Source organism: Oncorhynchus masou, chromosome 23 (assembly GCF_036934945.1).
Source record: "Oncorhynchus masou masou isolate Uvic2021 chromosome 23, UVic_Omas_1.1, whole genome shotgun sequence".
NCBI lineage: Eukaryota > Metazoa > Chordata > Actinopteri > Salmoniformes > Salmonidae > Oncorhynchus > Oncorhynchus masou.
The window spans coordinates 29,494,161-29,513,517 of record NC_088234.1 but is presented as its reverse complement, the minus strand read 5'-3'; the positions used below and the strand labels follow the sequence as shown (position 1 = coordinate 29,513,517).

Below are 19,357 nucleotides of genomic sequence, written 5' to 3'. Positions count from 1 at the left end.
TTCAGTATTGTTGTAATTGTCATTATTACAAATAAATTAAATAAAAATCGGCTGATTAATCAGAATCTGCTTTTTTTGGTCCTCTAATAATATGTATCGGTATTGAAAAATCATAATTGGTCAACCTCTAGTGTGTACGCGCACCTACCGTGCAGAGCAGTCATATGCAGCATTTCATCCGATTCACTGATTGAATTAGCAGAGTGCATCATGCCATCGGTGGGGCTGTAAAACACGCAGCCTCACCAGCCTGACAGTCTGTTTCCACGTGAGCAAACGATTACATGAGTAGATTAGGGTTAGGTTCTACTAAGTGATACAGTATCTGCTTAAAATTCAACATTTTTCAGGGCATCTAAAGCTCATTTGCGGCATTTCTACACAATGTAATATGTGGTGTCACTTTTATTGTAAATAAGACTAGAATATGTTTCTAAACACCTCCACATTACCCCTAAGACATGCTAACCTTCCCTGTTATTGTAATGGTGAGAGGTTAGCATGTCTTTGGGGTATGATATTTGTGCATCTGTAACTTTCATCACTCATCATTATTCACGGTTCATTCAGTATTCTATGTAATTATGGAAGTGTTTAGAAACATATTCTATTCTTATTTACAATAAAGAGTTGCATTTACAAAAGTTCACCTCAGTGCCGTCACAGACTGATCATCCCTGGTTGCCTGACCCTGCTGTCACCATCTGATGCTGCTCAGATGAAGCACGACAAAAGATTACCTTGGTGTACATTTATACATTGTATTATCCAAGAATAGAATCAATGGTTCAATAATTGAAAATACCATTATTCTCAGATACCTGACTATAGTCTACCCATCAACTCAAGACAGGACTTTGTATCCATTCACTGATTGTTATAATATACTGCAAAATTCACCTGAGCGCCGTGGACTGGTCTTCCCTTGCTGTCTGACCCTGTCACCATCTCATCCTGCTAAGACATGATGAGCATAGTGATGTACACCATAACAGCGAAGCCTGCAGAGCTGTTAATACCATGTCAGTGTGAAAAGTAGGGAATTACCTAGGGAAACTGATAGATAAATAACATTGCATTGCTATATTGACTCTAATAAAAACCTCACATTGCACGTCAGAATAATATCGGTCTTCAATCTTTTGACTGCTGGTTTCATCATTTGATTCAGGTCTATTGAGCCAAAAATAATAGCTAAAGTTTGTGAGCTTGCTCGCTAACATTAGCCAACTTTTGGCTCTCTCTAATGGTAGCTACATCATCTGGCGAAAACTAGCAAAGTTAATTTACTTCTGTTGAAACAGGACAAAACATTTCCATACACACAACAGCTGTTAGATACTGCTACCTGACAGATAGCTCGAGACTAGAGCTGAACTGGCTGTGGTAGATACTAACTAGCTAACGTTAGCTAGCTAGTTCATTCACTTCAGACAGAATTTCATCGAGAGGGGATGAAACATTAGCTAAAGTTACATGTCAGGTACACTACTAGCTCAGCACTGGGAATCTTTTTTCTTCTTCTTCCAAACAGCAGTTACCTTGCCAGCTACAACAGTCAAATAAAGAGTAGCCAGTTTCTGCTCTGCTTGCTTTTACAACTCGGAGAAAAAGCATAACACACACAGACAACAGCTGCCTCTGTTTGCATGCTCTGTGGGGTCCGCGCAGTCCTAAATCCAGACGGCTCAAATTGCCAAATAGCCTACCCGACCGCACTGAGATGTCCGCATGGTCCTAAAACACACCATTGACACTTTTTGTATCACAGAGCAATGATGAAACTGGGGGGGGACAAAAATACAATTTCAGAATGTGGGGGGGGTCAAGTCCCCCTGACCACAGCGAAAGTTGCACCCCAGAAATACTGTACCGTACAGTACACAGACTATATTGTCTATAATGACAAGAACTTCTGGAGCTAAGGCAACATGCCAGTCTAAAATAGGCCTATATAAAAAGGTAAAACTACTTAAATAATAAATGGAGATTAAGTTAACTGTTCAATAAACACACTCCTCTGAATTTGGACAACGGGCCCAGTTAAAACAGAGAGGACACAGAAAGCTAACGTGGAATAGTGTAAAAGAAACACAGCCCAGCTGCTGTTGTATAATGTGAACTTTGGGGAAGAGGACACCCATATCAACTCTATACTGCATGGAACAAGAATGTGCACACTCACACACCTGACCATTGAGAGAGGACTTTCAGCACACCACCCAGTGTCACACTGCTGGCTTGCTTCTGAAGCTAAGCAGGGTTGGTCCCTGGATGGGAGACCAGATACTGCTGGTAGTGCTGTTTGAGGGCCAGTAGGAGGCACCCTTTCCTCTGGTCTAAAAAATATATATCCCAGAGTAAAGATTGGGGATATTGCCCTGTATAGGTTGCTGTCTTTCTGATGGGATGTTAAACAGGTGTCCTGACTCTCTGTGGTCACTAAAGATCCCATGGCACTTATTGTAGGGGTATTAACCCTGGTGTCCTGGCCAAATTCCTAATCATCCCCAGTTACAATTGGCTCATTCATGCCTTGTAACTGTTCCCCAGGTTGTTGCTGTAAATGAGAATGTGTTCTCAGTCAACTTACCTGGATAAATAAAACAATTACATACATAGGTCCTAAGAATAATATCACCTGATTGGAACAGGGAAAACAATTCACTAAAGGTGCTGTATGATGATGTCATGCATATAACAGGTCTAAATAGATGTTATCATATTCTAATTTATGACATCATCTATTTAAGCCTGTTATATACATGACATCGTCATAATCTATTCACACCTGTGACACGTCAAAGTTTAGGCACATTTGGACAAAATATGTTTTGCTTACGCTCAAAACAACAATGTCAATTTGGATGCTTGTCGCATGACGATGATTAGAATGGGAAAACAGCATGAGGACAAATGCGGAAGTGATTTGACTGTTGAAGAAAGCTGTAGGCTACAGTATATTCATGCATTGTGCACTGTGCAATAAACGTGTACGATCAACAAAAATGGTTTGAGTCAATGTAATAGCGGTAAGAAACGGACAACAAACATATCATTGCGCATTGCACACAAACCAAATATGAACCTGAAAGTATGACCTGATTAAATTACATCTCAAGCAGGGGACAAGGAAATGAAGGACAAGGTGACAAAAGTTTCAAACCCCACGAGGTTGTTTTATCGGTTCAGACATGACAACTTTATCAAGGCTAAATCCAGTAAAGGCCGGTAGGTAACCCAGCTATTAAGAGCGTTGGGACAGTAACCGAAAGGTCGCTGGTTCGAATCCTCGATCAGACTACGTGAAAAACCTATCGATGTGCCCTTGAGCAAGGCACTTACCCTAATTGCTCCTGTAATTTGCTGTAGATAAGACAAAGAGCGTATGCTAAATGACTAAAATGTAATTATATTCACGTACCATTTCTTCGTGCATTCTACCGTCAGTTCTTGAAAAGTCGCCGCAAACTGGAATTTCGAGGCTTTCTTGCCGACACGCTGAAGTCTCTTCCAAACTGAAGTCATGTTTGGAGACTATGTTATTTTCTCAAGGGACATTGGTTTCAATCCTCTCCACAGTTCCCCTCTGCCCTCACTGCTTGGGGAAACACCAGTCTGTTGCCGCAGCACTTGCGTTTGCTGCGAAAGAAAGACCGTCAATGTTCACTCACTGTTCAACAGTCTGACTGGTGTTCACATGTCCCGAATGTCACACACAGAATTCAGGCAAAACAAACGCACGCCACGACAGATCCGAACAGTGAGACAGACGACACCCCAAGCAAAAAAACTTTGATATGAACATATAACAATTTCGCATTCAATAACACTTTTTATTAAACGTCAATTGAGGTATTGTATTTTCACTTGTAGCCTATGACTTTATTTAAAAAACAACATTTGACCAGTATGTATTTAAATAATATTCTACTGGTTTAAAAATATAATACAAGTATGAAAAATAGGAAAGCATCTCCTTGTTATTGCAACTGTAGCTAGTCCATTGTTTGAGATGAGTGTGGGAAGCAATGTATATATTTTTTGAGTCCAAGGGTGCACTGTGTTTGGGGGTTGGGGAGGGGGACATGCCAATGTAACCCCATGGTAATAAGCCCACTATGGTCCTGGCTTTGCTGAGGTGTGGTAAGAGGTATTCAATAGGTACCAATAGCCTAAAAAAATAACTGGGGGGGGGGGACATGTAAGAACCGGATATTTGGGGGGCCAGGAAACATGTCAGGGCAATATGTTCTTGCTTAGTCCCTTCATACAGCAAACCAAAGGCTACAGCACACTGTACCTAATAGCAGGGGACTTTTCAGTTTACTCTGGTGTTTATTTATAAGTTGTGGCGCAACGCCGACCGACACAGGCAGCTGGGGAGTTATTACTGGCCCTGAGAACAAAAAAGTGTAAGGGCTCTATTTTCATGTCATCCAACAAATGTAAACGCCAGGAGTTTGCTAAACGGCATTGACACTTGGATTGGAACCTGCGCTGTGGTCAGATGACATGAAAATAGTGCTCTTTGACCTCATACACCAGTGATGGGTTTGGCGTCAAAATAAGGATGAATATGCAGAACATAACCCCATACCCTACCGTAAAATATGGTGGTGGTGAATCTTTGATGTTATGGTGCTATATTGTTTCCACTGGTACTGGGGCCCTTGTTCAGTTCAATGGTATCATGATGAACTTTACCCGGTACCAGAATATTTTAGCCCAAAACCTGGTTGCCTCTACCGGGAGGCTGAAACTTGGCCGGAAGTGGATCTTCCAGCAAGACAATAACCCCAAGCACACATTCAAATCCAGAAAGAAATTGTTAATTGACAACTAAAATCAACATTTTGCAATGACCATTTGCAATGACCATTGTGTCATTCAGTGCCACCTGGGTCCACAGGATGTGCTGGGAAAAATGGTACTTCAGGGCAACTGTATGCAGACAGCTGACTTCAAATGGAGAATTTAGAGCCAAAATGGGGTACAACGTGTCATGTCTCTGACGAGATTGACCTAGCTCCCTTTAAAATAAGGATGCTGTCCAGGTTAGTTGGCATAATTGGCAGAGGATGAATAGGCTGGAAGTCTCAGCCACAAGAGGTCGTCAGAGCAATCGTTAAGGCTGTTAATTAGACCCTGGGCCAAGTTGATTACCTGTCACAAACGTTTTCTATGTGACAAAGTTGAAACTGCAGTTCACATTGGAATTGAGAGGAATTCCAAAAGTTGCCAACTAAATAGTTGACTGAGAAAAGGGATGAGGCCATAATGTCCCTCTCTTTCTAGGGGTGGAAAATAACATGGTAGTTATATGAGTCATGGAGAGATCAGAGTCACTACAGCATGCAGAGCGATGTCCCATAGTCCCCTCCTTGATAAATATAGACACGCAGGGCCAAACACCTGCCGGCTGTCCATCAAAATGAAGGGGATGGTGACAGCGAGAACCCAGAGACGCACTGGAAAAATGTTAACAAGGTCACTGAATATCGTAACACTAATTGAGGCCTATAGGATATAAGGGTTCATATAGGTCTTTTGCAATATATACAATCAAGTGTTCTTGGATTAAAAGAGCAGCTATATATTCCTGGCACCAGATCAGATTTTGCACAGTCAGATCACCGTATTCCCCTCTAAATATAGCACTAAACTACCTGTGGTCTTTGAGAGTGCACTATGACATATGCTGTGTCAATAGCTATATTACATGCAACAGCAACCGCAAGACACCAGTCTGTGTCCCATGAGGCTAGGAGTTAGATAATGTCACCACCTGGTTGGGAATCCCCCGTCTCTGTGTACGTGTGTGTGCATGTACAGTTGAAGTCGGAAGTTTACATACACTTATGTTGGAGTCATTAAAACTAGTTTTTCAACTACTCCACAGATTTCTTGTTAACAAACTATGGTTTTGGCAAGTCGGTTAGGACATCTACTTTGTGCATGACACAAGTCATTTTTCCAACAATTGTTTACAGATTATTTCACTGTATCACAATTCCAGTGGGTCAGGAGTTTACATACACAAAGTTGACTGTGCCTTAAAACAGCTTGGAAAATTCCAGAAAATTATGTCATGGCTCCCCAAAAGGGCGAGGCTTGCAAGCCGAAGAACACCATCCCAACCTTGAAGCACGGAGGTGGCAGCATCATGTTGTGGGGGTGCTTTGCTGCAGGAGGGACTGGTGCACTTCACAAAATAGATGGCATCATGAGGATGGACAATTAGGTGGATGTATTGAAGCAACATCTCAAGACATCAGTCAGGATGTTTAAGCTTGGTCGTAAATGGGTCTTCCAAATGGACAATGATCCCAAGCATACTTGCGCTGTGGTCAGATGACATGAAAATAGTGCTCTTTGACCTCATACACCAGTACCAACTTACAAAGTTCTGACAAAATGGCTTAAGCACAACAAAGTCAAGGTATTGGAGTGGCCATCACAAAGCCCTGACCTCAATCCTATAGAACATTTGTGGGCAGAACTGAAAAAGTGTGTGCGAGCAAGGGGGCCGACAAACCTGACTCAGTTACACCAGCTCTGTCAGGAGGAATGGGCCAAAATTCACCAAACTTGTGAGAAGCTTGTGGAAGGCTACCCTAAACGTTTTACACAAGTTAAACAATTTAACGGCAATGCTACCAAATACTAAATGAGTGTATGTAAAGCTTCTGACCCCCTGGGAATGTGATGAAAGAAATAAAAGCTGAAATAAATCACTCTACTATTATTCTGACATTTCACAGTCTTCATTTAAAGTGGTGATCTTAACTGACCTAAAACGGGGAATATATGTGAGGATTAAATGTCAGGAATTGTGAAAAACTGAGTTTAAATGTATTTGGCTAAGGTGTATGCAAACTTCCGACTTCAACTGTGTGTGTCAGAGGGAGTGACAGATTGTCCACGGTGTCCTGGGGGTCCTACGTGACCCACAGTTGCAGTGCTTATACATAAAAGCAACCCAATCAGGGGTGTGCGTTGGGGGGGGGGGGTCCCTCCACCGTAGTTCTTCTGACCAGTGCATACCAGCCACAACCTGTTCAGCTCACAACCTAAATGGGGACAACTGGGATTGCAAACCTGTGACTCAGGCAGCAAAGGGCTGCACATGACGGGACGTTTAATCCATGAAAGAGAGTAGCTGTGTTTGAGAGCATCAACTCTGATCAGTCTGACTGGCTGATCTACCAATCACCTCCCATCCCTCAATAACTACTAATTATGATTTGTAGATCAGTCAGTCTGCTCAGTTGGTCGTCAGCTACTAAGCAGAATTGATACAGTCAAACACGGCCAGTTGCTACAAATCTTAGCAAGAGAGAGATTGGGATATAGGATTATTTGGGGCACAACAACAACCAGGAAGACACCACCCTCCACCTCAATTCATGGTCCTCTAAATGACCCAATTAGCACTACCGTGGATATGTTTATAGAGGATGCCTGAAAGGCTGCCTGGTAAGGTGCCAGGGCTACCAGTGCAAGGCACAGGCTCTGAATCATATTCCGTGGGCCCCCTCTATTTCATACAGTCGTAGCAGGGCAGTAACACTAACACTGACACTAACTGGGCTGCTGTCAATGGCAAAGGATCATCAGAGAGCTCCACTCACAAGATATGGTACATTTACGATTTTATTCAGTGAAAGGTGCAACCAAAAAAAAAACATGTACAGAGCATGCCCAGTATAAGAGTGGGTAAAAACGACACAGGAAAAACAAATTACCTCACCTGTTTAGTGCATTCATGATCATGACAGTCTTAAGCCATTACATTCATCAGGGACTGACTGTGTGGCAAGTCATTTAGTTGACGAACACTTGTAATAGGAAAGTGTAGGACTTCGATACTAACAATTGTTTTTGGAATACGTCATAAAATGATTTTGATTTTAAGTCATGGTATGGAGTGGGAGAAATGGGAACGCTTTGTTTCTCACCTTAACTAAATGGGTCTATATGACAAAAGATAGAACAACTGGCCCTGCAGATGCAGATGTCTGTTATAAGTACTTAAGACTGTCTGGCTTCTCAGATATTACAATCACTTTTCATCTTTGCAAAAAAAACACACTAAACTGTATTGTACAATTCAAATAACCAGAATACACAAACTCAACCCTTCTATCAGGGGTTTACAATCATTTTTTTTATTACCTCATCACCTGATTTACATTATTATAGGAAGTCTAAATCAATGCCATCTACGCAATATGAATATAGGATACTTCGGGATTTTGGCAATTAGCCCTTTATCTACTTCCCCAGAGTCAGATGAACTCGTGGACACAATTGTTATGTCTCTGTCCAGTATGGAGGAAGTTCGAAGCAGTTTCGGAAAGCCAATGCTAACTCACATTAGTGCAATGGCTGGAAGCCATGCTAGCAGATACCAATAGACTTCCAGTCATTGCGCTAGCACTAGTATTGTGCTAGCCAGCAACTTTCTTCAAACTGGTGTCCACGAGCTCGTCGGACTCGAGGGAAGTAGATAAATTGCCAAAATCCCAAAGTATCCCTTTAAGCAGCTAACATGGAGACTAGAGGTCAAATTCAAATAACTTTTACAGTTCTTATACAAAACAAATACATTAATGTATTAGCAACATAGTCAAATCACTCACCCATCTATTTCAACGTCTTTGAATGCTAACGGTGGGAGTTAGGAACAGTGTTCTGGCTACCACAGGATAGGTTGGGGGTTAGGATCATGGGGATTCGGCTGATCAGGAGACAGGGGTGCAGGCGGTTCCAGAGGACAGGGGGCGATTGAGTCAGGGAGTGTGTACTGGAGCTCCTCTGGGTCCAGAGTCCTCTTCACTGAGCACCATCTCATCCCTGTCTGTTCCCTTCACTTCTTTGTCCTGGGGTCCACAGAACAGCCGGAACACTGCTTGGACCTGTGGCACCTCCGTGGCAGTCTCCTGGAAAGTCAGAATCACCACGATGCCAGCCATTAAATAGCCTGTGGAGAGAAAAAAAAAACGGCAGAGGTATGAGACAGATACATCCGATTATCACAAAGCTGTGAGGACAAGAGGGGAAGCAGAAGCCTGTGTGGAGGACCAGGCAGGATTAGGGTCAATTCCATTTCCATCTTGATTACTGCCAATTCTGAAATCAACTGCAAAAAAAAAAGTCTAAATTGAATTGACCCCATCTCTGCTATGGCTACTCTCACAGGAGGTGAGGAATTCCATGCACTCCTTGGTCGCCTTGTTGCGCCTTTTCCCCAGTAGGTAGTCCCCCTGGCCGATGGTGCTGAGGGTGACCACGCAGAAGAACAGGGTGTCCAGGAAGCTCCACTCTGGCTCCAGGTAGCAGAGGCTGGTAGCGGGCAGCAGGAACAAGAGTATCACCAGGACCAGAAAGAAGAGGCTGGCATGGAGCAGCACTGCCCGGCCGTAGGGCAGGCCCCAGTAGGTCTGGAGGTGGCGCACAGGGCCGTGGGTAAGGATGGGCAACATGAGGTCAGACAGGCAGGAGAGAACAAAAAGGGTGAGGGGGATTCCCAGCAGGCAGTAGAAGATGCAGAAAAGTTTTCCGTCATCAGAAAGGAGACTGGAGTTACCATAACCTGGGAAAAAAAACAGTTGGCATAAAAAGTGGATTCACAGGGATTTTGACTTCCACGTGAAACAAGTAATGTTAAGCATGTTTTACCAGGGTAGTTTGCACACATCTACATAGGCCCTAAAGCCATCTTTTAATTTTTGCATCCGACTTTGCCCTGCGGCAACAGGATGTAGCCTACACTATCTTCAATAAACTGCATTGCACATGAGAGAACTATTCAAGTGGTTCAATAAGTGATTATTTGGCCCTACAATAAATCATCAAATATACATCAATCTAACTGTGGAATCAATTAGCTTTATTCATTTGTTCTTCTTACCACGGACAGTCAAAACATTGATCACAAAGAACATGGACGAGATAAAATCCCAGCTCCAATCATCTCTGTGTGCATCTAAGACAGCAATGTTTTGATTAGCAGAAAAGGACGCTTTCACGATAATTGTATCCAGCCTGCTCTCCGGTGCGCAGTAGTTGTCCCTCAGAAAGTTCTCTCGGAGTTCAAGGACCTGTGCTCTGAGCTTGTTTTCCTGGGGCTGCTCAATAGCCATGAGCACCAGACCCCCAAAGAGTGTGAAGAGGACGTAGCTGAGGAGCAGGAACCAGAAGGCATGCTTCCGACAGAACCTCTGGGACGAGTCGACCCAACAGACCATGGTTGTTTGTCGGACTGACCTTGCTGTGTATCGCTAGTGGAGGTAACCAAACACTCAGACGCAGGTGAGCCACTTGTTTTAAATATTTAAAACACAATTCAAACACCATTCCACTCATTGAGAACGCCATAGAATGTCAATTCTGGAAATGAATTAACTCAAATGAAATAGGAAAAAGCTGTCGAAAACATATCAAGTTTGAATTTCACTGTAAATAACAAATGTTGAAAATATGTAATATTGTAAGAATATTTATTTTAGGATATTGGCTATCGTCCATATACATGTACAGGTTGGTTGGTAAAATTACTCAGGTACATGGTAGAAAATATATTGTCCATGTTTTAAGACGGTGTCAAGCTCTCAGCTCGGTGCGAATACTCCTTCCATACCCATGGATTCCACTATTCAACACACCTCAGGCCCATTAGTCTGAAGTTGTCAAAACTCGTAGTGTCCTTATGGTGCATTCAAGACAACTGGGAACTCAAGAACAAATGAGGTCAAATCATGACGTCAGTGATTTTCAGGTTGGAAAAAAATCAGAGCTCGAGAACAATGTGTACATGAGTCAGTGTCTCCTATGCGACTCCAGTAGGGTCCCTCCCACCTAATGTGCCTATCCTCTAGTCCTAGTCTACCTCTTATGTCATAGGCCGAATAGGGAGGGAGGATATAGGGAACTCCACCTGCACTACTGAAGCAGTGAGGTAGCCTCAGCCTGTTCCAAGGCCTTGACCCCCAACCATAGTCTCACTTTTCTCTCTCTCTCTCAGAGGGGCAGGTGCAGGGAGTAGTGGGAGCAGGTCCATCGGCGCACGGGTTTGCCAACCCTCCCGATGACGGGCAGCTTGTGGGCGTAGGCACGGGGCGGTACGGTGGACAGGGGTGGGGGAGAGCTGAAGCTGGTCTGGAAGCGGCGACCCTGGCAGCGCCGGCCCATCTGACGTCCCCCGATGAGGAAGGAGAATGTGGGGGGTCCGGTCTGAGGAGGGGGGAAACGGGCCTTGGTGAACACGTCGCGGGATGGACCCGCTGAGCGCTGTCCCGGCCGGGAGGAGGAGTTTCTGCGCTGGATGGAGGATGAGGAGGAAGAGCGAGCCAGGGACCTGAAAGAAGGAAATAGAGAGGTAAAAGGAACATGTTAGCTATAGTAGCTAAATAATTTCAGCCTTCAAAAGGTAGATGTAACTGCCAAAAATAAAGGAAACACTGGAGTAAATGAGGGGTACAAAGTATATTGAAAGCAGGTGCTTCCACACAGGTGTGGTTCCTGATTTATTTAAGCAAACAGCATCCCATCATGCTTAGGGTGGGTCATGTATAAAAAACACCCAGTTGTCCATTATTTCTGTCAACGCCAAAGATTTTCTGACCACCCTATTAAGACACTATTTTGGAGTTTCCTTTATTTTGGTTGATACCTGTATATATTCTTCAGAAAAACATAAGAACTTCTTTTTTTGTTTTAAATGTGTGTGGCGTGTGAGACACCAGCTTTCTGTCTGGACCAGCTCTCTGGTTGTCTTTCTTCCTCCGGTTAATCTATGGTGTGATTAAAACAGGCTGTCTCGCCAGCTCTGATCACATCACTCAGGATCACTTAATAAAATTGGCATTTTTTCACTACTAAGCAATGTGGACAATGTGTAAGATGCGATTGAAATCATAACTTATTTGCACAGAAGTGCATTGTAAATTGTACGGGTAATGTATGCAATCTAAATAAACAAAGGATATTTTTTATTTATGAGTGAGAGCTGTGCCTCTCACACCCTCCTATAATATAACTAGTTATACAGATGCTACATTACCTTCCTGGAGCAGTGGCAGCTAGACTAGGTGGGGCGGGCTCAGTGCGAGGGCTCCCGTCTTGCCGGGGCTGATGTTGAGGTTAGCAGTGAGCTGAGGCATCTTGCGCGTGGTGTCTGGGTTAGCAGCGGGACCAGGGGGCTCCTTCCTCGTATCAGGGGGCTGGGAGGGGGCTGACGGGGGGCAACCTCCCAAGCTGGGGCCCGTGCTGAAGCGTACCGCCAGGCTGTCGCCGAAGAAGGAGTAGAGCTCACAGTACATGGCGGGCAGGGGGATGGGGGTCCAGTCATCCCAGGGGGTGCCAGCCCCCCCAGGTCCCTGCAGGTGGCTGGCGATGCCCAGGGCGGCCTCGGAGAGGGGCTCTGGAGGGGGGCTGAGCCCGGGGGAACTCACCCTGAAACCCATCACGCCCCCAGAGCCCGGTTGGGCGCTGCTGCTCCCCTCCGCTGGCTGGGACAGAGACAGGGCTTTCATCTTCAGCAGGCGCTCCACCGCCACCTGCAGGACAGAGGGGAGATTGGTACTTAGTGGGCACAGTGGAGGTTGATAGGGTGTGTTACCAACATAAAAAATGTAAAGCGCTTTGAGATCGGATGAAAGGCGCAACATAAATGCAATTCGTGACAATACATGATTACTTTGGAAAGCTTTGATTGCATTAGAGAACGGCAGATATGGATTTTTTTGGCCTCAACGAGGCCAACATTTTAGGCCGATATTCAATATCATTACATTATAACATTTTAATGACAACATTTCCCAGAGACAGCCGTGTAGGCATTAATGCATACATTTTTAAATCAAACCATACATTTGACATTATTTTTACCAATCTAATTACATAACAATTTCAATCATTTTATTTGAATGGTAAATCTCTTGATCAACTGGGTTAATGGAGATGGCATAGGCCTACTCACAATACAGGTGAACGCATATTCAATAGGAGCGTGTGCATAGATTGAGTTATTGAGCTTGTTTTGGCTGATTGTTTGTCATCTGTAGCACCGTACACTCCACCAATCTGTTAGTCTTCCATTTTGGACTCATATTAGCCTACTGATCAACAACATTTGACAAAAAGCATCACTCAAAAGAGTGTCATGTCTGTATGGAAGGACATAGGCACTGCTGTTAGTTTGAGAACATAAAAGAACATATTTTCAATGCAAGCGTTCTTGTTCCATAAACAAGGAGGAAGATTCTTATGCAGCTAAACCTATTGACAACCTTCATTTGGGCATTTTAAGACACTTCCTTCTTTCCCCATTGTGATAACAATCTAATCCGACCAGCAACTGTCAATTTACAGATCCGATAGCTGCTGGTCAGATCAGCACCCCAGTAAATAGCTAACGTTACAACGCAAGTCAGAGGGCTCGCTGCCGAAAATGGTGCACTTTCAAAATGAGAACCAGCTGACGTTGGCTATTATCTCCTATATTAGTACCATTTCCATCTAGCCAGCATAGTAGTCCCATGTAGCTCAGTAGGTAGAGCCCGGCGCTTGCAATGCCAGGGTTGTGGGTTCAATTCCCACGGGGGACTAGTATGGAAAATGTATGCAGTCACTAATGTAAGTATGTAGCATCTGCTGAATGACAACAATGTCAAGTGTCATATAGCCACCTAGCTAACACCACAAATTAAAAGGGTTAGTTATAGTAATTCTTGCTTTCTGCTTAGCTTGCTTGCATGTCCAGACACGTAGATATTGGTTTTATTATAAGTTATTTAACTAAATGAATATTTGCAATAGGAGTCACTGTGTCAATTCACCAATACGACACCTTTCTGTTGGTGAATGAGCTATCTTGCTGCTGCTGATTTTCCCAGCTAGACAAGCCTCAGCATTGGGCAGTGCTCGTGGCTCAAGCAGTGAGGGGCAGCTGGCATAGCAGTAGCTTTACTATGTAGAGGGATTGTCGACAAAGCCAATAGAGAAGGGCCGAAAGACTAGAAAAGGCAAATATCGGCCCGATATATCGGCCTGGCCAATTAACGGTCGTTCTCTAGTATGCGTCACAGAAAACCTACCACATTACAGACTCAGTGACTGGTCTGCTGCACTTACCAGGATGGCTCCATAGACCTTGTGTCCGTCTGCTTTCACCTGGGCGTTGGAGACTGAGTAATCATCCAGGACAGCTTGCAGGTTCGCCCAGTAGGCTGGCAGGTGTGGATATAACACCCGCTCAACAGCCTACAAAAGACAGACACATACAGACAGTGATCAGCAAAGATCCTAAAAATGAACCAACAGAAACGAAAGAAAACACACTCTCACTCAAAGACGATCAAGATAGAGGAAACGTAGTTACCTTCCACCCGAGTGCGTGTAGCCCCACGACAGCTCCATAGTGAGAACACAGCGGGCGGACCGGGTCTGACAGAACCTTCTGCAGAGACAGCAGAATCTGATGGTACAGACCACTGACCAGGTCTCCATGGGTCCTGACAAAGACGCATGTTTTGGAGAGAATTATGTCAAGATGGCCGTGATTCTGTTGTTGACAGCGTCACAGAGACTAAGATGGTCCACTTTTGACCAAATCATTATTTAAAAGGTGGTATTAGGAGCCTGACAGTGTGCAGGCCTTTGTTTTTTCCCCCCTCATGAACCAATAAGTGTATCAGTCAAACTGCCATGGTCTGAGGGGCTTTGTCCACAGTCTAGTCATTCTACTGTACATATCTGTACTGTATATATAGTGCATCTTTATGGGTGGTCAGTCATACCAGAAGATGTGGCTGAGTAGAAGTGCTGCGTAGTCCCTTAAGGTCCAGTGGTCGTTGAGGGGGTTGATGGAGGCGGCCAGCGGCTCCAGGATGCAGTACATGACGCTGGACACCAGGCTACGCACGTAGGAGCCAAGGTACAGGTAGGGGTTCTGCACCAGACTCTTCACCATGTGCAGCAGACGGTTCAGCTGCTCCAGGTCGTGGCTCACAGACTTCACCTGGTGGGCAAAGTGGAGAGAGGGGTAGATATGAAGTACAGCGCTAGCTACATTTAGTAAAGATACGGTCAGGACCTTTTCCTGACGAGGATCAAATCCAGGGCATAGTTATAGGCTACTGTATGATTAGGGTTTTCTAGAGTTTCTCCTGGTCAGGAAAGACTCATTGCCCTATAGGCACTAAACGATTGGAGATTTGAATGCATCCATGACGTTAGATTTTGTGTTTCAAATTAGTATAACATACCCCACTGATGACATATACAAAATATGGCAGGAGGGCAGCAATCTTGGAGTTGGACTGGAGATCCAGCAAAGCCACCTGATGAGGAAATAGTTAATCCACCATGGATTAAAATGTTTCAGCGATTTCAACAGTTTCTCCAATCTTATGTGTTCTATCACATGTCGACGCCAGGACAAAACTGTACCTTCATAAGGTGTGGGTCCTCTCCTAGTATGGCCCGGGTGATCTGCTGGTAGTACTTGAGCAGATCCTCCGAGAGAGTTTGTACCGCACTGGGAACTGTGAAGGAGAGTAAAAGGAGGGATCAACCACTCTGCAAAAGCCATGGGAGTAAATATCACCCAACGTTCAAATTTACTCTGAGCCCTTACCTGTACCTTGAGGCTCCAGGTTGCCTTTCCCATCCAGATAAGACACGTTCACTAGTAGGAGAACAAATCATAGTCACCATAAATTCTACTAAATCTCTTACAAGTAGAATGAGTATCGATTTGACTATTGATGTGCAGGTGGCGGGTTAGTATCTAGTAAGTCAGTGAGACGCATTTCTATAACAAGCATCGGCGGTCATACCTCGCACCATGGTCTCTGCACAGCCCTTGGGTATGTTGGTGGCCAGGGCAAGTTCAACCAGGTTGACATCACGGTCATCCACAAAGAATAGCTCGCCCTCCTTGATCGGTCGGAAAGGTAGGGCATCTTGCGCACCGTAGCCAGCTATGGCCTGGCAAAAAGAGAAGACAGTACAGATAGGAGTTCAGTTAGAGTAACAATAATAAAGACAGACATCACCCAGCAAGCGGGATTCAGTTGAAACAGGCTCACACAATGTATACACTGAGTGTAAAAACATTAGGAAAACCTGTTCTTTCAATGACAGGCTGACTAGCTTAACACTATGACCCCTTATTGACGCCACTTGTTAAATCAACTTCAATCAGTGTCGATTAAGGGGTGGAGACAGGTGGAGACGTGTTTTTTTAAGACCTGAGACAAATGCCACATGGACTGTGTATGTGTGCCATTCAGAGGGTGGGCAAAACAAGATTGAAGTGCCTTTGGTAGTAGGTACCAGGCGCACCCGGTTTGATTGTGTCAAGAACTGCAACATTGCTGGGCTTTTCCACTATCAACAGTTTCCTGTGCGTATCAAGAATGGTCCACCACCAAAAGGACATCCAGCCAACTTGACACAACTGTGGGAATCATTGGAGTCAACATGGGCCAGCATCCCTGTGGAACGCCTTCGACACCTTGTCGAGTCCATGCCCTGACGAATTGAGACTGTTCTGAGAGCAACTCAATATTAGGAAGGTGTTCCTAATGATAAATACACTAATTGCATGTATACATTCAATAAAACAGTAGGCACTCTCACCTCCACATTGCTCCAGCGCAGTGCTCTGTTGAAGTCCTCTACTGTCAGCTTCCTCCTCTTGGCATGTCTCATGAACTGAGAGCTGCTCTGTGTTGGTCAAAGTCACATTAGACAAACAAATATCTACAAATAGCCAACTTCACATACTTTACCTATGAATGGGGCTCAGAGTTCGTCCTGGTCAGAACAAATGGTGAGGGAAAACTCCTGGCCCTCACGACATCGAACAATCAACATCGATTTGGTACTGGTTTTATTGTTTACCTGTGTGGCTTCCCTAAGCCGGTAACAGACATCTTCAGCCAACAATGCAGCCACATCGTCGCTGAGTTCCACTCCCGCACTCTCAGCCATGAGTTTGACAGACTCTCTGGGGACTTCAGCGAAGCGCCTCTCCTCCATGCTCACGCAGCGTCCCGGTAGACCCGCAAATCTGAGGAGAGAGACCTGCAAAATAACCACACATGTGTATCTTGCTGGTATAGTTAGCTTACTAGCTAACGAATATGATTTGTTAGCATTAGCTAGCCAATTTATCTTGATTCGTGCAGGCGACGATTAAAAGTTTATACGAAAACAATGCCAACAGTCTGTAGCTCAATGCAACTCAATCACTTACCAACTGGTGCAACTGGACAGTATGAATTTGCAAGGTTATCGTTCTAAACCACACACAGGAACCTCACTTGGGTGCGCCGACATTTTCCGGAAAGCCAGCCTTCCAAAGATTGGTCCAATTCGATGTCACTCAAATGTGCGTCACTCCCACAACCGCTACTTATTCTTCTTCTGTGGATTTAAAAATTTTTTATTTTTATGGCGGTTGGCAGCCAATTTTAAGGTATTACCTCCACCAACTGGACTGTACCCCTGCCAAACCCTAACGACGCAGGGCTAGGTCTGCATTGGCTGTACAGTATTAAGGATGATATGGACTCTGCAGAAGTCAGGGCATTCACACTTCTTACGCTCCGCTGAGCAGCGCTGTTGTGAAGGAAGTTATCAAGAGGTGGGTGCGTTTGGTTGACAGGAGGTCCTGTATTATCCTATCAATACAGAGCCATCCACATCTTTACAAAAATAGAGGCGCACAGCAATAATGAGCTCAATTTGGCATCTGCGTATCCCGGGGCGCCATCATCCATACGGCGCCTAAAAATAATTTTTCGAATCAAGCAGTCTGTTTGAATTGCCCAAATAGTCATTGTAAGTCCTATACCAGACTTGATAGATGCGTGAGCCTATGCAATTATACATTTACATTAAATTTTCACTTAGATGTGCTTATCCAGAGTGACTTGGTTGAATGCCAAGTTTCAGAGGAAAACAAACGTTACTGCAAGTAGATCCTTAAATATGCATCTGCAACAGCAGAGCCAGGAAGATAAAATCATGTATTTAGTAAATATGCATCTGCAACAGCAGAGCCAGGAAGATAAAATAATGTATTTAGTAAAAGGAGTGCATTCGAATCCACATAGCCTGAGGGTTGCGTCCCAAAATTTTCAAGCACATTGATAGAAAAGTTGCCATTGGAGAACATGGTTTATGCAACAAATCTAAAGTAAAGCCTGATGGCCAAATAAACCCGAATGGGTAGAAAGCCTACGCAGACCAAAAAAGAAAGAAAGTAAGAGTTCATTGAGCAGTGAGAAGTTCCGGCTAGTTCAGTGACAGAACGTGCATTTAAAAAAAAGAAGCTTACTTTGCGGCAGAAGTATCACAATAAATTTAAGTGAAAAACTTAAATTAGACATGACATTCATGAATCCAACATTGATAACTGATTCAAGTAGTTAAATATCAAATTTACATAAAGAGATGGGCGAGTCAAATATCCATGGAGGCTATACAAATGTAGTGCAGGACAGTGCCAACATCTCATGGCAGATTAACACATGGAACACCAAAACCGACACTCAGCCCACCCCCCTCAATGAAAATACATAGCACACATGGCTTCCAAGCTCATAGGAAATCACTATATACACACTATACTTTAAAACAGAAATACTGTGGTCTTGACTACAGTGACCATGGCTTGTTCTCCCACACATCCTGCATGGTGCAGGAAGCAGCCGTGGTCTGGCTGTCTTCTTGCTGCTGGAGCTTGAGGGCCAAAGCCAGCAGCAGATCGTTCAGCTGGCAGGAGAAGGTGAATACATGATGGGCCACAGGTTCGTTCAGCAGGGTGGTCAGGGAAGACAACGAGTCTGGCCAGACCGGGCAGGGTAGTCCAGATGGGGGCGAGGGGGATTTGGATGAGCAGGAGGAAAACATGTCCGAGGCTGTGGACAGGGCTCTCCCACCAAACAGCTGAGGGCCTCCAGTCCTGAGTGTGTGGGCCCGGCAATGGGGCCTTTATCCTCATCCTGGAGACTCTGGGATACCAGGCCGCCATCACGGAGGCTGCCGCTACCATCACACTCGATGTCTTGTAGCGGGTGGAACACTTCCAGAGGATCAGGGGGAGAGACTGAGACTCTACTAGGTGCAGGGGGGCCTTAACCAGGGACAAGTCTTCCCCAACACCAGCTGAGCCCTGCTTCCCTGGGAACAGGTCATCTGTCCCCTCTTGGTAGTGGAACATGGGCAGGTTGTTACTGCTGGTCTGAGAAAAGCATATTTAATATCAAAGTTAAATTATTAATTTGGATGGTAGGCCTACACTATTTAGGCCCATGAAAAACAGGATATAGAGGCAAGG

At 44.5% G+C, this 19,357-nt stretch overlaps 2 protein-coding genes and 1 pseudogene across 5 annotated transcripts in view; all 3 read right to left on the bottom strand.

Annotated features, from left to right (window-relative positions):
• The window catches only part of LOC135510718 (EH domain-binding protein 1-like protein 1), a 73,407-nt gene extending 69,706 nt beyond the window's left edge, over window positions 1-3,701 (bottom strand). For 3 of the 4 annotated variants that reach the window (XM_064931865.1, XM_064931866.1, XM_064931867.1), the window contains exon 1: window positions 3,425-3,701. In XM_064931865.1, the coding sequence (XP_064787937.1) occupies window positions 3,425-3,528 (104 nt within the window). In that variant the 5' untranslated portion in view covers window positions 3,529-3,701. The remainder of the gene's footprint in view (window positions 1-3,424) is intronic. The other variant, XM_064931868.1, reaches the window with a different exon arrangement.
• A 3,975-nt stretch (window positions 3,702-7,676) lies between these two features.
• On the bottom strand, window positions 7,677-10,389 carry LOC135510717 (potassium channel subfamily K member 1-like; annotated as a pseudogene).
• A 99-nt stretch (window positions 10,390-10,488) lies between these two features.
• On the bottom strand, window positions 10,489-17,700 carry LOC135510716 (TAF6-like RNA polymerase II p300/CBP-associated factor-associated factor 65 kDa subunit 6L). The gene is given in 13 exon segments (XM_064931864.1): window positions 10,489-11,362; window positions 12,068-12,137; window positions 12,140-12,563; window positions 14,140-14,268; window positions 14,387-14,519; window positions 14,805-15,025; window positions 15,273-15,347; window positions 15,457-15,551; window positions 15,644-15,694; window positions 15,846-15,996; window positions 16,651-16,737; window positions 16,915-17,097; window positions 17,270-17,700. Coding segments are annotated over 12 exon segments (1,911 nt in total). The 5' UTR covers window positions 17,053-17,097; window positions 17,270-17,700; the 3' UTR covers window positions 10,489-11,025.
• Between the last annotated feature and the right edge of the window lie 1,657 nt (window positions 17,701-19,357).